The sequence below is a fragment of the Sinohyriopsis cumingii genome, chromosome 12 (genome assembly GCF_028554795.1).
Source record: "Sinohyriopsis cumingii isolate HCF-2022 chromosome 12, ASM2855479v2, whole genome shotgun sequence".
In the NCBI taxonomy this organism is placed as follows: Eukaryota; Metazoa; Mollusca; class Bivalvia; order Unionida; family Unionidae; genus Sinohyriopsis; species Sinohyriopsis cumingii.
In genome coordinates this window covers 104,018,431-104,039,359 of record NC_142972.1, presented here as the reverse complement: position 1 = coordinate 104,039,359, position 20,929 = coordinate 104,018,431, and the positions used below count along the sequence as shown (strand labels likewise).

The 20,929-nt window shown below is 36.7% G+C and overlaps 2 protein-coding genes and 1 long non-coding RNA gene across 3 annotated transcripts in view; 2 read left to right on the top strand and 1 right to left on the bottom strand.

The window, feature by feature from the left end:
- Positions 1 to 20,929, top strand: part of LOC149787157 (uncharacterized) — a 58,988-nt gene that overhangs the window by 24,649 nt on the left and 13,410 nt on the right. The window lies entirely within an intron of this gene.
- Positions 15,556 to 16,945, top strand: LOC149787159 (uncharacterized). The gene is made up of 2 exons (XM_089977656.1): positions 15,556 to 15,806; positions 16,647 to 16,945. The coding sequence occupies exons 1-2, from the start codon at positions 15,628 to 15,630 to the stop codon at positions 16,894 to 16,896; spliced, it is 429 nt and encodes a 142-aa protein (XP_089833782.1). The 5' UTR covers positions 15,556 to 15,627; the 3' UTR covers positions 16,897 to 16,945.
- On the bottom strand, positions 17,789 to 20,727 carry LOC149787158 (uncharacterized). The gene is made up of 3 exons (XR_016425114.1): positions 20,592 to 20,727; positions 18,509 to 18,660; positions 17,789 to 17,970 (listed from the first exon to the last, which is right to left on the bottom strand). It is a non-coding gene; the product is annotated as an uncharacterized LOC149787158 (long non-coding RNA).

Sequence of the window (20,929 nt, the reverse complement as noted above, 5' to 3'; positions counted from 1 at the left end):
CAAAACATCTTATATAGTCTCTTAAATCCCTCACCCACTATTGGAAGAAAGGTGAATTGTGTCAACGAAGAACAAAATCTCACACACATACACCATCTATCATATGATAGGTGTACTATGTAAAAGAAGATGAAATCTCAAAAATATGCTATCCATTACTTAAGCCAGACACTACACCATACAGAAAACGCCTCATTTGGTGTCCTCACTTCAACTTTTAGAAGAAGTGGATATTGCATAAAAATAAAGAAATTGCACAAATATACTATCCATTTCATCAGTTATATCACCCACTAACCCATACAAACTATACGAAACGCTTTGTTAAGTGCCAAAATATCAACATTTAGAAGAAAGAAGTATCACGTAGATGGAGATCAAATCGCACAAATTTTCAATCCAAAGATGTCTATACCATCAATAACCAGATACACACAATCCATAATGGCTTGTGTTGTGCCTGAAATCTACTATCAGAAGAAAGAAGTGGTGTGTGAATGTAGGACTAAATCTCAAAACCATATTATCCATCACATTACTTATAACATCCAATACCCCATATATTCTATCCAAAAGCGTGCTATGTAATTTCCGCACACTTACTATCAGAACCAATCGTTAGGGTTTAACTAAAGGAGATTAAATTGCACATACTATCCAAAATACCACCTGTACCATCCATCAAACCATGCGCACTAAAAATGACTTGTACCAAACATATTATCAGAACTAAATGGTTTCCTGTAAAAGGAGATGAAATCACACAAATGTACTATTCACCAGACCACCTATGCTATCCAGTATCAAATACATACTGTCCAGAATCCCTTTACCGCATCAGTATTGACTGTGCACGTATGGGAGTGCGTTTGTATTTAAGTTACAGCATGAAAAGCAAAGTCAAGGAGACGATTAATTTTTCTTTATTTTATTACATTTTCTGAATAACATTGAAAATGTCATAACACATCACAAAAGTCTTTTTATTCTTCTTTCCCTGTCTCTCTTTTTGAATTACTTCATTGGCATATGTTCTTCTACTTTAGTTCTTTTTTCTTGTAGTCTGGATCTTTTGCAACATTTTATGGGAATGGGTAGTTCAATGTAGAGGACCTTTTCGTGTCCACCTCTTCCTCTTGCCTCTTTTCTTGTTGTTTCTTTCCTTATGACATTGTGTAGACCAGTACCTTTCCTCTTGACTAAAATTTCAAACTATTGTAAAATGTATTGTCTTATCTTGAACAAGATCTTAGAAGTTAGTGTATTTGAGTCCAACAATTCTACTTTGGTATGCACTAAGGTAATCCATTTCATTATCGGTTTCTTTGGTTATAGTTGGACTCGTACTTTCAATTGCCTGCATCTGAGACAATTTGCCTAATCCGAACAACATGCCTTTGAAATTGTATTGCTGTGATACGAATGTATCTGAATCTCTAACAATATGAGAAAAGAATTAAATGCTATACAAATGTATATACTATGTGCATAAGAATTTGTATTTGCGTTGATGATAAAATGGTTTTCAACTAAGTAATAAAACATTAAAGGATGCGTTTTGCATGAAACCCTTTCCACTATCACTCATATCCAAATTTGTTTCTAAATTCAATGCGATGTCTACTCTAATAATGGATTTGTGATTTACTTTTAGAATCAGCTTTATCCACATACTGTCAGTCAATCTTGATAGAGATGATTGTCGTGTTTTTGTAACTTTTATTATCTAAATGTTGATATGTATGGGATAAGCGAGTTGCCCTCTTCTGAGCAAATTATTCTTTTTGGGTAAATAATATAAATATATTTTGTTCTATGATTTATATTCCTTTTTTCTCTATGAAAAAGAGGGCATCACCATCAGTGAGTTTATCGCCTTTCAAATAATCTTAATATTTAATCATGCTGGATATTTTTGGTTGAGATAACTAATTTAAAACAAGCCTCTCCCTCCACATAGTTGCATTTCAAAGAAGATAAGTTAGCAGACGCTGAAAAGCAGCGTCCTTTAAGATAACTTAATGATTATTCGGCTAAGAGTGTTTGTTAAAATTCAAGACCAGGAGACACTTTTTTATTGCTGGCATCCACGTTTTATGTATTAAATGGATAGTGCTTAGACCAAAGCACAGATCATAGAGACCATGTATATCTTGCTTAAATGTTTTGTACCTTACAATATAATTTTTGTTTGGGTATATCTATTCTGTCTGTTAGTCATTCTTTGAAATATTTGTCTTCCTATCTGCTGTGCCTTGTAAGTTGATAATCACTCGATTAAAAATTCACAACAAAACAAAATGTTGCAAGAAAGAAAAGAGAGTTGGTGCTAAGGTGTTAGTACGGATACGTACTCCAGAGAACCACACTGGGCGGCAACAACGTCCACTTCCCTCTGCCACTTCTGCTTTCTCTTTGACCACGACGCCAACCATCCCTGATTTTACATCCGTGCTTCCTCATTTCATTTTTTAAATTAAATACACATTTCTAGAAGAACTTCTCCATCTTCGACATCAGCGACGACGGACCATTTTGCACTCACCATTAGCGTCAACAGCTACAAAAGTTCTGTCTCATAGAAGAAAAATAAGAGACAGAGCAGGTGCGTTGTGACGTTTACTGTATTGTATCTAACCAACAGCTGTCACGCTCAAAATGTCTTCACCTGTTTGTGATAATGACTTCTGCTACTTAACATTTTCTACAGTCGAAATGTCTATAAGCCATATAAAGTTGTGCGACTTTAGTTTTTGGCATTTGCGACGACTCTCCACTATATAAGTGTCACCAGAAAACAAATATTTACAAGGTTTGCAATTTTCCAAAACAGGCACACACTTCTTTATTTGCCCACATCCCTGCATTACATATGTTTAAGAACTTTAAGAATATCCCCTCATATATCAGAAAAATAAAACTTTTGTGTTAATTTTCCCTTTTTTTCAACCCTTTTTAGTATTTAGGTATGTTCCCTAAAACAGAAATAAATATTGAGAAATATAATTTTTAGTTGGGATTTATATCTTTTAATTATTTTGAGAAGTTGTTACTAAATGACAGATTGCATCCGCCTAACTTTCCAAAGTGAGAGGCATTTCTACATGTCATTACATTTGCGAAATTAGGCTTCGTGTTTTTAGTTATTGTTCGTCTTTAATTCTATTTTATGCATTTCTTTGTATAGAAGATTTAAAATTGTTTATTGTTGTCACGATATTCATGTTGTTTAGGCTCTTGCTGTAAATGAAAATATCTATCGCAAAGTGATTTAGTTTGTTCAGTTTTCTTTTTGCAAGCTCTGTAAGTGGATATTAAGTTTATATTGAAAGGGCATTGAAACTCTAAGTTACGTATATGTGAAAGAAAACATTCCCTTTTTTTAGCACAGTTTGCTGTCTTTGTCTTCATTCTAATCATGATTGCCTTATATGTTTTGTGTTTTTACGGTAATATTTTTCTTGTATAAATACATGCATCTATGGACAGTTAGCTTGGGTCATCATTCTTGAGGTTAGCTGTACTTTAGTTCTTTACTGCATACAAACCCCATATTCACCTATTTGAAAAAAACTGCCAGTCGGCACTGTACCACTTCTCTTTCTCTACCGATATAAGTATGTTTTTTTGTATGTCAAAATGTGTAAGCGTGATCCAATTTGAGTTAATTTCAAATCTCGAACTTTTCACCGTTCAGCATGCAGTATGGTCAGACGGATTGTACAATACCAACAAATGGATTGGAAAAGGACACAATAGATAGTCTCTCTGCTGTGCTAACGCTAACACCTATGCAATATTTAGGGCACACTACCTTGAAACAAAATAATGCGTCACACGTCATAAGTGTTTTCATTGGCTAGACTTAATTTCATACATCTTTCTTTTCGAAATGACTTCACTAGCTCTTCACACAGTGACAAGATAGGACGTGTTTTTCTGTGTCTCACCGGTAGACGACTCACAAAAAATAAAAATAAAAATAAAACTAACACACGAACAAGTGTACCATGGAAATTGTGTCAATCTTATTGCAAAATATATCACGGCATGTTTGGAATAACTATTCTGTGAGAACTTTACATCCACTGTTTTTTTTTAAAAGAAGGATTTTTAATCGGTGACAACTTCAATTCACTCTTGCGATATTTTATATACTGGTTATTTTTTCTTTTAAGTGTGATTTTCTACGTGAATTGTATGTTTTTGAGATTTCTTAAGGAAAAAATACTATACAAACGTAAGTGTCAGGATATTTTTTAAAGCATGAATAACATATATATTAGCAAAAATGCGACCTTTGGTCGCCTAAAGTATACATCTAGAGTCGACCAAAAGTCAAACGAGATTTCTACTGTTTCTGTAAAAATAAAAGCGTATTAGCCACTTAATACCTATAACTGAGATAGTAAACAGGTTAAAACTTATTTTTAAGTCAATGTTATTTAAACTTACTCTTAGTTATTTATATTTTAATTTTCATATATGTTAACGGTTCAACCTTTCGGCGACATCATGTATAATACGTATATCTTTGTTGATTGCGTGTATGTTTATATCACAAAAATAGATGTTAAGGTCATTTTTAATCATCATCATTGTTCTTACGTATTGAACCGTTAGCATAGATAATGAAATACCATAGCCCCACATATTAGCTAGATATTTTGCCCACTTCTAGGTTTAACCTCTGAAGTGATACCTTCGAGCGTGATTCGCGTGCTTCTATATAGGCCTAATCAGATTCCGGACAAGCTGTCTTCTAAACAAAATTGCAGTTACGGTACAGAAAGAGCACTGTAATTACTGTAAATGTAGTGAAGTGATTTGTAGATGAAACAGGGATCTAGCATTGTAGACAGTTGGATGAATATTCAAAGTATAGAAGATCATGCAATTTCACTATGTGACTCGTGCTTGTGCTGGAATATTCCGTCAATAACTCCTGTTGCAAACTGGTCTAAAATATCTCACTGTGACTTGCATCATTCTTAGATAGAGTGTATATTGTTGATTAAAGATTGGTTTTTTGACTTACTCTACATGCAATTTAGGTGCTGGAGAAACTGCAAAATGCCACAACACTATGGGGTGGGGTGGGGGTGGGGGTGGGTAACGTATCGTTGCTTAGGGCAATTTGCCTATAAATAATATCGGGTACAGCTAAAATACCCCAGGACAACACCCACCTCCCACCCCTAAACATAGAAGATAGGACATAATTCCCCCACCCCACCTTTATAAGTTGATCCCCTTTTAAAATTTTTAACCAACATAAATATATATCTTTGTATGTCGCCATGGACCGTTTGATTCTGAAGCTTTTTGTGGCCAAATGATCTGACATTTTATCAATAAAGTTCGATGAAATATCTAACAACACGAAATCAGCTTATATGTACTATAAATGAACACAAGGAGTGGAAGCGAGACCCAACCTCCTACTCGATTAGACTTTTCTACACGTCTTTTATCGCTTCAGAATCGCAAAAAGACTGAAAAACTACACACACACACACACACACACACACACACATATATATCTATATATATATATATATATATATATATATATATATATATATATATATATATATATATATATATTCAAAAGACAGTAACTTACCAACGTATAACTCTCAGTCGACCATCGCATAGATCCAATCCAACGAATTAACCTTTATTTTCACCATTATGGTCACAAACCCTTTCTAGCAAAATCCATCAGTAGTATCGCAGCTAACAGTTTGTGATCATTTTGTATTATGACGTTTCTTCCTTATGTGTATTGGTCAAAACGTTTTAAACCATAAAGCATCGAAAAAACTTCTTTTTCAATTTCCACCCACTTTCTTTCTGACGGTTTCAGAGCCCTCTACACAAATTCAACTGATCTACCATCCTAAATTAAGACAGCACCCAGTCCATTCTAGCTACTATCTACATGTAATATGACCTCTTTGTTTATGTCAAAATATGGCAGCACTGGAAAGCAGCTTCATGTTCGTAAGACCAATTCCAGACAGAAATTTTACGTGTGAGTTGACGAATCGGTTCCAGTTCATTTGCATGGTCTGGAAGGAATTTCGCCATATACTGCACCATGCCACATCGACTCTTCGTTGGTGTGTGCATTTCGTGTATTGCCTTTAACATTGTATTGTCTGCTTTGACTTCTTCACTAGTTATTTTGTGACCATGAAAAATGATTTCAGCCAGTCCTATTTCTTTCTTGTCATCATTTAACATGATAGTCTGTTCGATGCATGGTTTGTACAAGTTTTGAAATTTTTTCTCTCCTTGTCAAGTTTTGCTTCCTGTTCAGAGTTCCTACATCTAGCAGGAATTATGTCATCCGATAAAGTGAAAACACTGTCCAAATCTCGAAGTGCTTCAGTGAGTTTTCTTTGAAATATTTCGCTCTAGACCTTTAGTCCAAAGAGTAACCTCGCCCATTTGTTTCGACCGAATGGCGTAATCATTGTAGTAAGCTCACTTGATTTCTTACTTAGTCTCACACGCCAGTAGGCCTCACGGACATCAAGTTTACTGAAAACATTTTCATTAGGACGTTTAGGTAACACGTCCTCAACTATCGGAAGTTTCGCATGTTCTATCGTGAGCGCAGTATTTACTAGCTGTGGATATATGCAAATACGCAAATTTCCTTTCTGCTTTACGTATAATAGCCATCTGACTAACCCACTTAATCGTGCCCTAACAGGTATTATAACTTCTATTTCGACTGGTTTATATATTTCTCTCTTCACGTCTTCTTGAAGGGAGAGTGGCAACTTTCTGCACGTCAATGTTTTCGCTATAATGTCGTTGTCGACTTTACGAGCTGCTTCCCCTAGATCAATGAGTTTGGTAGAGTCGACCCTAGCAATACATATGTCACTGTTAACCGTAATCAATCTCATTTGCTGAATAGTTTTTGATCCTAGGAGATTAATGTAACCATTTGATACAACTACTAGTGTAGCAGTTATTTCTTCCTCTTTGCTCGGATTATTAATTTTTAGATCAGCTGCTCCAAGTGGTTTCATGTTACTTATTCCACATTTTTAAGGTTAGTGGAGTCGGTTAAATGGTCAAAGACTCAAGCGCCACCAAGTTAAAAAACCTTTCCACTGGTCACACCGACCGCATCATGTCCTTGCGTATCCCGTGAGGGAACCAACAACACGCCACACTCTTCAGTGTATATACTCCAACACTCCAGCCAGATCCTTCTGAAAAGGGTTAATTCCACGCTGACCTGTGCACGCTTTTAAGAGCGTCCAAGAGAGCGAAAAAATAATCATCCCTGGAGATTTTAATGCCAGAGTGGGCCGAAACTTAGAAGTCTGGAAAGCTGTTCTTGCGAAACATGGCGTGGGTGACTGCAGTGACAATGCGCCTGCTTCTTGAATTTAGCGCAGAATTACAGCTCGCCATCACAAACACCGTATTCCGGCAAAAGAGACAGCCTGAAAATGACCTGAATGCATCCTAGATCCAACCATTAGCACCTAATCGATTACATCATAGTACGACAGAGAACCTTAAAGATGTCCTTCATACCAGAGTGATGCTCAGTGCAGAATGCCACACAGATCATCGTCTTTTTCGATGCAAGCTCGACTTCCAATTCAAACCCAGGCCCAGACAAAAAGGAGGTACCCCGAGAAGGAAACTCCTGATCGAAAACATGTTGTCTGAAGACGTCAAGGCAATTTCGCTGGAGAGCCTGCAGTCTAGACTTGAAGAACCTAATTGTCCGCCAGATCTATCTCCGGAAGAGATGTGGAATGACATCAAGACTGTCATTCTGCAAACCTAAGAAGAACTCCTTGGATTCACCACTAAGAAAAACAAAGACTGGTTTGATGAAAACAACCAAGAAATCCACGAACAGCTTGCAAACATAGGTAAGCGTACTAAAACCACCTAGCTCAACCATCCTGTCCACAGAAGAAAAAAGGCTTCCGCCTTATCTTCAGCTACCTCCAGTACAGGCACCGAGACATACAAAATTAATGGTGGACAAAGCTTGCAGAAATAACCGAGCTATACGCTGAGACTGGTGACTACAAGGGGTTCTATGAAGCGTTGAGAGCAGTGTATGGTCCTCCATTCCAAATGCAGAGCTTCCTACCGAGTGCAGACGGCCAAGAGCTACTCTGATATAAAATCCTGAACCGCTGGTCAGAGCACTTGCACACGCTCTTCAGCACTGGCCGTACAATCCAGGAGGCAGCCATTGGTCGCATCCCACAACAGCCACCAAAGATGGAACTCGATGAGGCACCCACACTGCAAGAGACTGTAAAAGCCATAGGACAGCTGTAGACTGGACAAGCTGCAGGAAAAGATGGTGTCCCACCTGAGATATGGAAGAGAGGAGGCCTAGCATTGCACACCAAGACCCACGAGTTCTTCGCTTGCTGCTGAGAGCGAGGGAAACTTCCACAAGACCTCCGAGATGTAGTCATCATCACCTTGTACAAAAACAAGGGGGAAAAATCTGACTGCTCAAACTACCGTGGGGTAGCTCTGCTCTCCATTGCAGGCAAAATTCTTCTAGAGTGTTGCTGAACAGACTGGTGCCCGCCATTGCAGAAGAACAATGTGGCTTCAGAGACAATAGGTGCACAATTGACGTGGTTTTCGTCATGTAAGAGATCCAGGAGAAAAGCCGAGAACAAAACAATGGACTGTACATAAAATTTTTGGAGCTGACAAAGGCATTTGACACGGTGCGCAGAAATGGACTGTGGAAAAGCCTTGAAAACCTCGGCAGTCCTCCAAAACTCCCTGACATGGTCATCCAACTGCATGAAGACCAGTTTGCTCAGGTCAGAAACAATAACGACCTGTCACAGACCTTTCACCTTGAAACAGGTCTGCTCTTTAGCCACCACACTGTTCTCAATCTTCCCCGGCATAATGCTACAAAAAGCAACAGAAGACCTTGATGGCGAAGATGGCATCTATATCAGGTTTCGTACTGATGGCAACCTCTTCAACTTAATGCGACTTAATATCCACACCAAGACCTTGGAAAAACTGATTAGAAAACTTCTTTTTCCAGACGACTCTGTCCTGTTGCCCACACTGAAGTCGCCCTGGAGCGCGTAACATTATGCTGTGCAGAAGCAAGCTAGATCTTTGGTCTTGAGGTCAGGTTAAAGAAAACTGAGGTACTTCACCAACCTGCTCCCAAGGAAGAGTATCGTCCACCAAGCATCTTCATTGACGAGACAGAGATGAATATAGTCCACCAGTTCAACTACCTGGGCTGTGTGATATTCTCCGATCCCAAGATCTACACAGAAATAGACAACAGACTGGCCAAGGCAAACAGCGCCTGCTGCAGACTCTCTAAGCGAGTGCGGTACAACGCAAGCGTCAAGAGAGATACAAAGATCAGCGTCTACAGAGCTGTCGTACTGACCACCCACCTATATGGGGCCGAATCCTGTGTCACCTACAGCCGCCACATCCGCCTCCTTGAACGCTTCCATCAGCGCTGCCTCCGCACCATCCCCAACACCCAATGGAGTGACTTCGTCACCAACAATGAAGTCCTCAAACAAACAGGAATCAACAGCGTGTGGCCAAGCTCATGAAAATACAGCTAACCTAGCAGGGCAAGTGTCCAGGATAGAGGATCATCGCCTGACAAAAATCGCACTGTATGGTGAGCTGTCCGCTGGCCACCGTGATAGACGGGCACCTCGAAAGAGATGTAAAGACTCCTTGAAAATGACCCTCACTACCTGTGGCATCGATCACCGCCAATGGGTATCACAAGCTGCTGACAGTGAAAGCTGGCGACATACAGATCACCGGGCCATGGCGACGTTTTAACAAAACAGACGGGCCATCTTGAGAGAAAAACGATGACGAAGAAAAAACCGGTAGCCATCGGCAGCACCCACCACAAACCGGACATTTCCTTGCATCCTCAGTGGACGGACTTGCCTGTCACGTATTGTGCTCGTCAACCACCAGCGCGCGTGCGATAGACATGAGCATCCCCTTCCTAAATCTTCGCAAGCGCCGTCAAGCCAACAATCAAAGTAAACCATTGTTACACGTCTTTGGGAACTGCTTCTAACAAATATGAACGCACTTATGTATATTTGTTCCCAGGTAATGGCATAAAGTACATGAATTAATGTGGAAAGATGTTGAAATTGAAATGAGGTTACACTAAAAACGGTTAGTGAGAAATGCATGAATGATTGATGTTTGATAGCTTTTCAGACAGACGAGAAGGGCTAAGGTGTCTAAATGACCAGACCGTTTTCTTGACACCAATCGTGAAACATATTCAAACTAAATTTCACTAACATTACATGATGAATTCATGACATCCCAAATCTTGCAAGATGAGTCTAGTATATCAATGGTTAATATATATGACCTATACATATTCCAGGAAAGCCGTAATTTTGTACTCCCATTCGCAAAGTTTCACAAAAAACTAACACTTTGTACTTGATTTCGTCATCCCAAATAGAGTCCTGCTCTAGCTAAATTTGGCACTGGATCTTGCCATATATTTAGGCAAATGTCTCTTTGAACACTTGAAACTGACGTTTAAAAGCACAATAGGTATACAAAGCCTCTAAAAACGTATCTTTCTTTGATTGGTACAACTCGATGAGCTAGTATAATCATGGCTGGTTTGCAAGTGCACTGATATTATACACACACACACACACACACACACACACACACACACACATATATATATATATATATATATATATATATATATATATATATATATATATATATATATATATATATATATATATATATATATATATATATATATATATAAGAGACTGTAAAAGCTTACCAAGTGATAGCAGTACCTCACTCTGCTAACAGAGCACAGCATCACACTCAAGTCCATCGCACATGTTCATCCGTCATACTGCTGATATGCCCGATTCATCACTCTCAGTGAACGTTTGTATTCAGAATGATCTTTCTGTCTCGGAATTCTCTCCTTTTTATGCTGGAGCTCAATACGATTACCGCAAAATGTTATCGCCTTTTTTTCTTGTAGATGATATTATTTACTAGTACGTTTTCCAAGGGTTGAATAAACAATTTTATAAATTGATAAACGTGCAATTAACTAGGATTCAGTGAGTTGATGCAAAAGCCTTGATCTTGTGTACGACGTTAAAGGTGACATCATTATTTTATCAAAGTATTAATCCACGCATGATAGAGATAGTAAACATCATACGTCATACCTCTGATTACTCAACCTGACAAATGCTGTCTTTACCGAACAAATCAAAAGCATTATCAATTAAACACTTCCACATTATTTGACTTTCAAACTTTACCGCATAAATATTGTAAATAACAATATCTCTCCCTCTCACTCGCTTACACGCACTAGTTAACTGTATTAAGCGTTTAAATGATCCATTAACTGTGTTAATGTACACCCCTCAAGTCTTTAGATTGAAGACTCTATTGTCACACATTTCTAGCATTTGATTGCTTTCATTTCGTTTGGTACCTCCACTCACAGGACAAACGCACGTCACTAATCCATCCGTTAAGAATAGTGTACAAACAATAGCAACGTATAGCTTTAAATGTATTTTTTCACGTATTCAGTTAATTATTAAATTCGTTAAACAAAGAAACAGTTTAACATTTGCCATTTGCACCTTAACTTGTTCCTTGCTGCGAAATGGTGAACGGATTGTTCGGGGCAAAGGAACTGAAATCTCCATTTTGCTCTATTCTTCTCTATTCCTGTTCCAACATTTTGCTGATGCTGCCTAGGTCTGGTTCTAAATTAGTATGTAACATCGGATACTATATATATGTGTATGAAGAGCTATTGAGATGTTCTCTCAGAGAGATAAATATTCTCAGGAATTGGATTCGAAATAATTGCTCAAAATTTACTCTTAATAATTCATAAATACAATTTAAGACTACAAGGGCAAAAAACATAACCAATATCATAAAAGAGAAAACTAATACCCCCGTAATTTAATAGAAATTTGCCAGCGTGTTTTACAGAATTTCTAGGAAGAATATTTCTAAAAGAAAATATATTTCATAAGGATAAGTATACGGCAAGAAGCTAGACATTTTAAGTGAAGTAGCATCTACATTTTTACGTTAACCGTGCCCAGTCTCAGGGAGACGATAATCCTCATTTAAAGACGGATAGGCTCGTCGGATTATATCTCAAGTATTTTTAGTATATGTTATTGATATAGGAGGACAAGAGAAACGTTGGATGAGTACACAATTTAAAATCATAAAATTCCATGGTCTGCCCGACCTGTTGAAATTTATTTTCGGACATAATCATGATATATAATATCAAAGTGTCATATATTCTTGGTTAACCGTTTGTTCTTCTTCTATCAACATTCTGCTTGGTTCCTCTGGACTATGTACACGTGATGAAAAGTTCAAGTGCAGATAAAAAGAAGTTAGAAATATCTCTGGTGTGGAGCATAGTGGTCACTGCGCCATATTCTGCTCTGAAAGCAACCATGGTTTTAGCGTTGACTAGATTGGATGGTAGGTAATTCCACGGGCGGATTCCGGATGGGAAGAATGAGTACTTGTTTACATTGTCTCTGCTTTAGGGGAGGAGAGGTCTGAATGAATGTCCTATAGTGTAAACTCCTGTTAGGTTGAGGAATGGTGCTGTTGGGATGTTAACTAGCTGGTGTACCTCATAACAGATTTTGCTTCTTGTCGTCGGATTTTAACCTTTCCCATCCCAAATGTGGGAGCATGGTGGTGACACTGCTGATCTGCCGATAAATACTAATAGTAAACAATACCGCCCAACGTTGTACTGCTTCAAGTTTAGCAATATTTGATTTGTTAGATATGTCCCGAACGGTCGATGCAACTGTAAATGTGGAGTCTGTAAAGGATTTTAGCACGTTGATTATGCATGTTCAGGGCATTTGAACATATTTATTGGAAGGAACGCTGTGGTGTTGTTAGCCTTCTTGATGTAATTGTTTCAGGATAAATTGTTATCAATTGTTAATCCAAAATATTTGGCCTTGGATGTCATAGCAAGTTCTTGACCAGGGATGGAAGATATGGACGGGACGATCCGTCTCTTGCTGGTAATTCATATGACGTTGCACTTGTCAGGCTTTAACTCCATTAGCCAGTATTTTGTCCCGTTGTTTTCGGCGGTCTAGGTCTTCTTGTAGTACTTCTGCGTCCTGTTCCTAATTGATTACTCTGTACAGCAAGCTTTCGTCGGCACAAAGGCTAACATGGGAATCGACCCTCAACGGCAAGTCATTAATGTAGAACAAGAACATTTGGGGACCCATGACCGTTCCTTGTGGAAAGCCTGAAGTGATGGAGTCTGATGAAGATGACTGGCCTTCGAACATAACCTGTTGGTTTCTTCTAATGATAGAGCTGTTGATACACTCAAGGATCTTATCTAGAATCTGACACCTTAGTGACGAAGCTTGGCTGCAAGGTGATTATGAAGGACTTTATTAAAGGCTTTGCTGTAGTCGAGCAGGATTGCATCGATTCGTTGTTTGTTGCTTAGAACAACTGCTGAACAACTGCTGGATAATGGCGTGTGATTTAAGCAGGCTGTCTCAATACCGATTGTTTCTGAATCCCTGTTGTCTCTCAGATAGAACGCTGTTACTTTAAAAGAAATCCATCAGGTAGCTATTTGACAGAAATGACTAAAGACAATTCCATACAGATTTGTTTACAGCATTTACCATAAAGCTCACTTCCTTTCACACGTATCCCAAATTTTATTAAGAAAACAACACACACCCAAAAACACAAGTGCATTTGAAGAAGCACTCGCAAGTCGTTTTTAAGTTGTTTCATTCCACCGCGTGACACCGTGAAAGAGGTTGGGAAGTATGCTTATTCAAAACTGCTATGCATATATTTTGATCTAGTTATGCTATCTGAATCTCGACTGGTAGGGTATCTAAGGTTCTTGTTGATCGGATTATTTTGTAGATCTGAACATGTGCAGTTTGTACGTGGAGTCAACCTATAAGCGATCATAAAATGTAGTCTTGATGAAGCTAATGTACGATGGTCTTAATTTCTGTTGTAACACTTTCCTGTCATATTACACGAAAATTATGCGAACCATGCACATAAAAATCATGATCCAAGAGCGCTATTAAATAAGCATGTTAAGAATGTCATCTCGTTTCCTAAAAGGATTCTAGATGAAACATTAGACTGAGAGAAAGAGATGTCGGTGGTGAAATCAAAATGAATTAAGAATGAATAAATATGAACGACAGTTATTGGTATTTGCAATACAATTTGCTTGTGTAAGACGGATTTTCCTCGATAAATTAAATTACAAGTTTGATCTTTTTGTTCGCTTTTCCCAAGCAAGAAATTTGGATTTGTTGCGGTTGGAGTAATATGGTTAAAACCAACATGGTCAGTTACAATATAATATTCCTTATATAATCTTGTAACCAAGGTATGAGACTTGGATTTGGAGCCGAATAGTTGTTGTTGATGTCAGTGATTTGGTCTTGAGTGTCGCTTTAAACAACCGCATCATATGTATGTGTCTAAATATTTGACAGGGACACCACAGAAACAATAATTTGGCATGAGCTATCGTGAGCATTAAGTGAACATCTAGCTATACAGCGGTATAATTAATTTATCCAGACATTTTAAAGAGAAACAACATTTACACATATATCATAAAATGGTTTATAAACATTTGACAGGTGATGCGTAAAAAGGTTTTGTATGAGCTATCGTGAATATTAAGTGTAGATCTGGCTGTACAACTGTACCGGATGTCCAGACATTTGACACAGACGCTGCTTATGTGCCACATCGATACCAGATGGACAATTGTTTTATATGAGCGATTATCAACTAAAAGGACTTTTCTAAACTGAGTTCCTTGGATATAAAGTATATTATGAAGATGAAGGAAATGAAGGACTGTGATAAAAAGGGCTTGAAATAGTGGCCACTGGATATTAATAATATTAAATATGACAGGAACGATAATGTCAACATTGTTGAGAAGATTATTCATAAAAGGAGCCAGAGATAGTGATTCTTGGATATGTTGTGTATCAAATATGTATGCATACTCATAACTTGCACGTTGAATTGCTTTTCATAACTAACTGTACGTAAATCGCATCGATAAGTAAATATGCAAACTTTGTAATGCATAACTATTATAGCACACACTCTTGTTGAGAACAAATCGGTAACCAGTCCGTTGTACTCCCCAGCTTATCACACGTACTGGTTACACTCATCAAAAAGGCGTATATAACTAACATACAATCTGCGAGACGGAAAACTATGCATTAAAGGAATAGGGAACGTACATTAAGTTTTATATTATTTGATTGCCTGTCGTGCAAAATTATATTTTATCTTATTCCCGTACACCGTTCTCTGGCTTTTTAGTTACTACAAGGAAATATTTAAGTTATCCGCGCAAGTGCCTTGAGAGATAACTAGATATGTATCACGTGGCCGGTAGTGACGTCATATGATTTATTGCTACTACCCAACCAGCTAACTACGAACATTGCTAGTGTGATTCAGATAATTTCTTTTCCCTTTTGCATCATGGAAAATTGCGAGAACGACTTCCCCGACTTCTCTGTAAGCATGAACATTTTACCGTATCAGTTTGAGCCACTTTTGAAGACTAACAACGAAGAGGGTAGTGATGACACGTCCTCATGTTCTTCGAATGATGAGGATATTTTGCCGAGTGAAGAAGGACGACTCGAGAACACACAATGGTTTGTACCAATTTATAGCATGCATTTCATATTTTTTTTAAAAAGATGAGCAGAACGCACGTTACATTTCATTAAAAGAAACTGGAACTTTGTCAACTCCCGTGTGTATAAATCTGTAAGTTTTGGTGGACCCAAATTTTGATAATCCTCCTTTGATTTCCTGAAACTTTTAAAGATTACCGATAGTGCGAGTTATCAAATTAGATGCTTGTAAAGCTGTATTCTAGTGTTTATGTCTTGCTAAATAAAACATTTTCGATATTAAGTAGCAAAGTTTTCATAATTTTTAAAGCAACGAAAGCCACATGTAGATTTTGTAAATTTATAATTGCTGCATTGTTTCAGAGCACTGATTCTAGTAGAAATAATGACGTGCTGTACACTGTAAACACAGATTGTTTTATTGTTCATTATTTTAAACTTCAACTACATTTACTTCTTCACACAGTGAAGTATATGTTTTCTTTTTCAAATAAAGAACAAAAGCCCACGCAGAATACATGACTATGATAACGAATGTCAGTACACACCAGAGATTAACTCCTTCTGTAATCTATAAACACAAACATCACAGGTCAAATGATATCATAAGTTGCACTGAATATTAACCTATTGAATACAATTCAACTCATAATATCACATTGACTTGATAATGCTTACTCTAAACTTTGAAAGGCAACATACTGAGAACTAATGTTGTTTTGTCAAACTTTATTTCAAATGCAGAATCAACATGTTATTTCTAATCTGCATCTTTCCTTTTCAATGCTTACAAAATGTTGAAAGTGATTTTTAAACGTTCTTGAATGGTCCAAATTATGTTGTGCTCTTTCCTTACAGGTGTGATTGTGGATATTGCCAAGTGATGAACTCGGCAATTGAGTGCTTATGCTATGAAGAGGTAGAGGTAACTGAGGAAAAGAAGGGTATAACCCTCCATGAAAGTTTCATTGCGAACTGCTTAAACAGACACGTGCTGGAAGTATCCCTGTATGAATACCTGGAACATCATGGACCTTTGGATGATATTGAACCAATACACGAGTCATTTTACCAGTCTTATACAAATTTCTTCAAAGTTCCTGTTTAATCAGATTTTCCTACACTTGTGACAATGTTTGTGACACAATTTTACAAAACAAACTATTTGCAAGATTTTCTTTCTTCAAAGTGTTTTCATCTTACAACTCATGGAGGCAACATTTATTGCAGAGAGATGCATTCCATTATGATGTTCAAGCTGTGATGGTCTTGAATTTATGAAGAGAATGCAGTTTTTAAGAAGAAAATGTAGCTTTCTCTTTTGAAGACTTTACCTTTTTTTCTTGTCTTTTCTTTAGAATGATATCTAATCTTTTTTTACATTATATAGCCTGGATTGTGCACATGTGCCATCAATATATATATATATATATATATATATATATATATATATATATATATATATATATATATATATATATAGTTTTGAGAAAAGAATAGCAGGTTCGTTATAAATTCTAATAATTACTATGATGTTGCAGTCATGACAAAAAATATTTTTTGCTTATCAGCTAGATTTAATGAGTCTTCAAGAACACAATAAACAAACAACAAATAAATAGAACAATTTTATAATGATATGGATCATTTCACATATATGATGTCTTGTATCAAATCTATATGTATTCAAAGAAGATAAATAATTTTTATAAAATATAAACATATCAAACGTAATTCACCTGAGGTACTAAAAGTACAATTCTGCATGATTTACCAAAGAAGAAATATCTAACTCTTGTATGAATTTACTCTTACAGGCATTCTATATTTATTTTCAGAACATACAGGCATATATCACATTGGCGTTTTGTTACATGGATTTGGCATTGACTAGGCAGACACAGCCGTAAAGTTCTTCCATCCTGTGTTGTTACAAAAATCAGAGAATTTTTTCCCTCAGAGGAATATGTTGGTTTCAAATATGCTGCACCATAAAAATTCTAGGATTTCATAAAGCGTGATTTGTGCTTTATGATGAGTTCATGTTTTGAAAATTGTTTGTATGATGCTGTGAGTGGTGGTGGATACTGAGATGCCCTTTTTATGAACATGTATGCTTCTGTGTATGTAGGCAAGTCCTGCCTCAAGTCCAGCAATTCCTGCTTCAGGAGTGCAATGTAACCTTAAAGAATAAAATTATAGGATAATCCGTGTCCCAACATAATGAACTTTAATAAAATTTATTCCATGAACTATAAATGTATTTAATTGTTTTATATATATTTCAGATTTTACTAGAGATTACTTTATTTCTTCTAATTACTTGCAGTGGTGGATTGGCTTAAGGCACCGGCCCAATAGGGGTCCCAGAAACAAATTCAAATTAAGTGTTTATGATGAAATTATTGAATTATATATGACCATTTCGATCTCCATGTATTTTGATTTACTTTTCTTTTTAACTTTTAATAATGTTTTTTTTAGTTTCACATTTTGTACCATGCTATTTTCAGTGCTTACAAGGCCTTAATCCAGCACTGATTACCTGTTTACACTGGACATCACATTTATACATTAAAATTGGCTATTGTCAATCTACAATTGACATCAATCATCCCCGAGAAATTGTGACAGCAGCTTATACACAATGGCTTTGGTGTAGAAATGGAGGATACAGCACATAACAGATATGCCACCAACATATTTAGTCAAAATCTTACCAAAGGTTGGGTCTACTTTGCAGGGCTTTACAACAGCCTCCATCCCTTTCTTGCTTTTTGGATAGACAACTCTCCACCGCTCCTGGCCAGTCTTGGTCACTGCATGTGCATTGTTTGAATTTTCATTATAGTGCAGGGCAGCTAGATGTAACCTGAATAAATAAAAGCAACAAAAAAAAAAAAAAAAAAAAAAAAAAAAAAATAAGAAAAAAAAAAAAAAAAAATCAGAATTAAATGGTCGGAGATTCTTGCTACTTACTGAGCTAGTTTTACATTTATGGTTTTCAGGTAGGGTTTTTTCAATTTAGTTTTTAAACATTATATATACAGTACAATGATTAATATCTAATATATAAGTGTTTCAAAGTACTGGCAAAAGTGGCTCAATTTCATGCAATAATTAATTTCTGCAAAAGTTTTTTTATATCTCACCATGGGGGAAAAAGTGCTATCAGCAGCTGATCGGAAGCACATGTTCTCATTTTCACCTAATATAATTGCATACTAGTTACCTTGCAAGCATGAATCCATACAAGAAGTGTGTGCTCTTGGGTGCGTAGCGATTCACAACATTGTGGAACACTTCTAAACCATACGTTTGATGTATAGGTGATAGCCTCTGGATGTATCGGGGTATGTGAGGACTGCGAACGACTTAATCCATAAGCTTGTATGCCACGGATCCTAATCAAGAGAAATGAACAAGTTTATCATTCTTTGCTTACATGTTTGGTTAAATCAAAGGCGTATAGTGATTTAATCTTTGTTAGAATAACCCACAATAGAAAAAGCACTGTGTTTCCCATATATATATATATATATATATATATATATATATATATATATATATATACAAAACTCTGATTAGAAAAATCGTGATAAAATTATGGCCAAATCTCATTCACTGTTTGGTTATATGCCGGTAGCTCACGTTTGTACACATCTAGTATCAGTAACTGGATATTGAAAGAGAGCAATGTAAGCATATGTATACCTTTCTATACACATTCTAATTGTAAACATACCATCCTTCAACCACTGTCTTTCTTCCAAAATGGGACCATGTTCACATTTGCAGAAGATGGTAGAGTTGTCCTCGTGCTTGTTTGTGATGTAGTTCATAAGTGAATCCCATTTAGCAACTTTAAGTTTACCATTGTCCGCATAATAGCTGCAACCCAGTAGGCATGGTTTACCGTAGACTTGATCCACGGTCGAATCAGGTCACCATCATCCTTCTTTTTTGAAGCTGCCTCCAGCTTTTTGGAGATGCCTGAAAATGAAAAAGCATGCATTCAAACAAAGGCATAATTTTTCATGAGAATAGCATCCGTAAGAAAATGACGATATTTTGAATTAAAAGTCAGTCTAATTAATTTTGCCAAGTGCCATACATCAAAATAATGTTTCATATCTGCTCGCTCCTCTCTCGTATATTTCTGCACCATTCTATGCCAATCTGTAACAAGGGCTTTAATGGTCAAACCATGATCATTAATAATGTGATTCAATCCTCTCTTCAGTCCTTCAATCTCCATGTGTGTGGACCCTTTAACTTCGTTGATCTTAAATAGAAAGAAAATGCACAATTTGCAAAGTTGATTAATTGTTTTTAACAGCACTTTCAAGGATACAAAAAGGCAGATGGCATTGGATAGCCTTTGCAGGTGTTAAAATGTGCTGAGCAGTCTAAATATGTATCTCTGACAATTTCAAAACAACAAGTCTAGTTCCCAGTAACCTAACAATCACTTGTGCTAACATTTAATTGATCTAATGCATTATCTTGAGGTACTTCAACTTGATAAAATTTGATACAGCTATGTCGTCAAAGTACAGACTATAATACAAAAGTATAATATTCTGGTAAAACATAATCAACCAACCCAATCAACATATAGTGCTATCTATACACAATTGAAATTTGGTATGCTAGTGGAATAAAAAGACCTTGACAATTCAATAATTCTACTCAAAGTTAAATGCTGTCTTTCTGCCTCCCTCTTTCATTGCCAATTTAAAAGCTGTATACAATATAATAATAACATTCAAATAACGCTTTAATGACAACCATATATTGTACCTGCACTAGCTGGATGTCAAGTACTTTCTTGGCCTCCAAATCCATCAAAGTATAAGCCCCATATTTGGCTGAAAACCCAGGGGAATCGCAACGAGCATCACCTCCACATATTATTTGCTTTCCAGTGCGCTCTTCAATTGAGGAAGCTTGTTGTTTCTCCCATACCACTTCAACTGCAGGTACAATATAAGATGTTTGTAACTTTTCAAAATGTACGTTTACTGAAACTTTGCATATTCATCCCCTAAAATAGGAGCAAAGCTTTTGCACATTTGATACCTGAGAAAAATATTTCTCCTACAGTAAACATATTACTCCATGGCATTCTTCCATCACAG

Coding starts and splice junctions, on each gene's coding strand:
- LOC149787159 (XM_089977656.1), top strand. CDS start 15,628: ATGGAAAATTGCGAGAACGACTTCCCCGACTTCTCTGTAAGCATGAAC. Junction 15,807..16,646: donor CGACTCGAGAACACACAATG/GTTTGTACCAAT, acceptor CTTTCCTTACAG/GTGTGATTGTGGATATTGCC.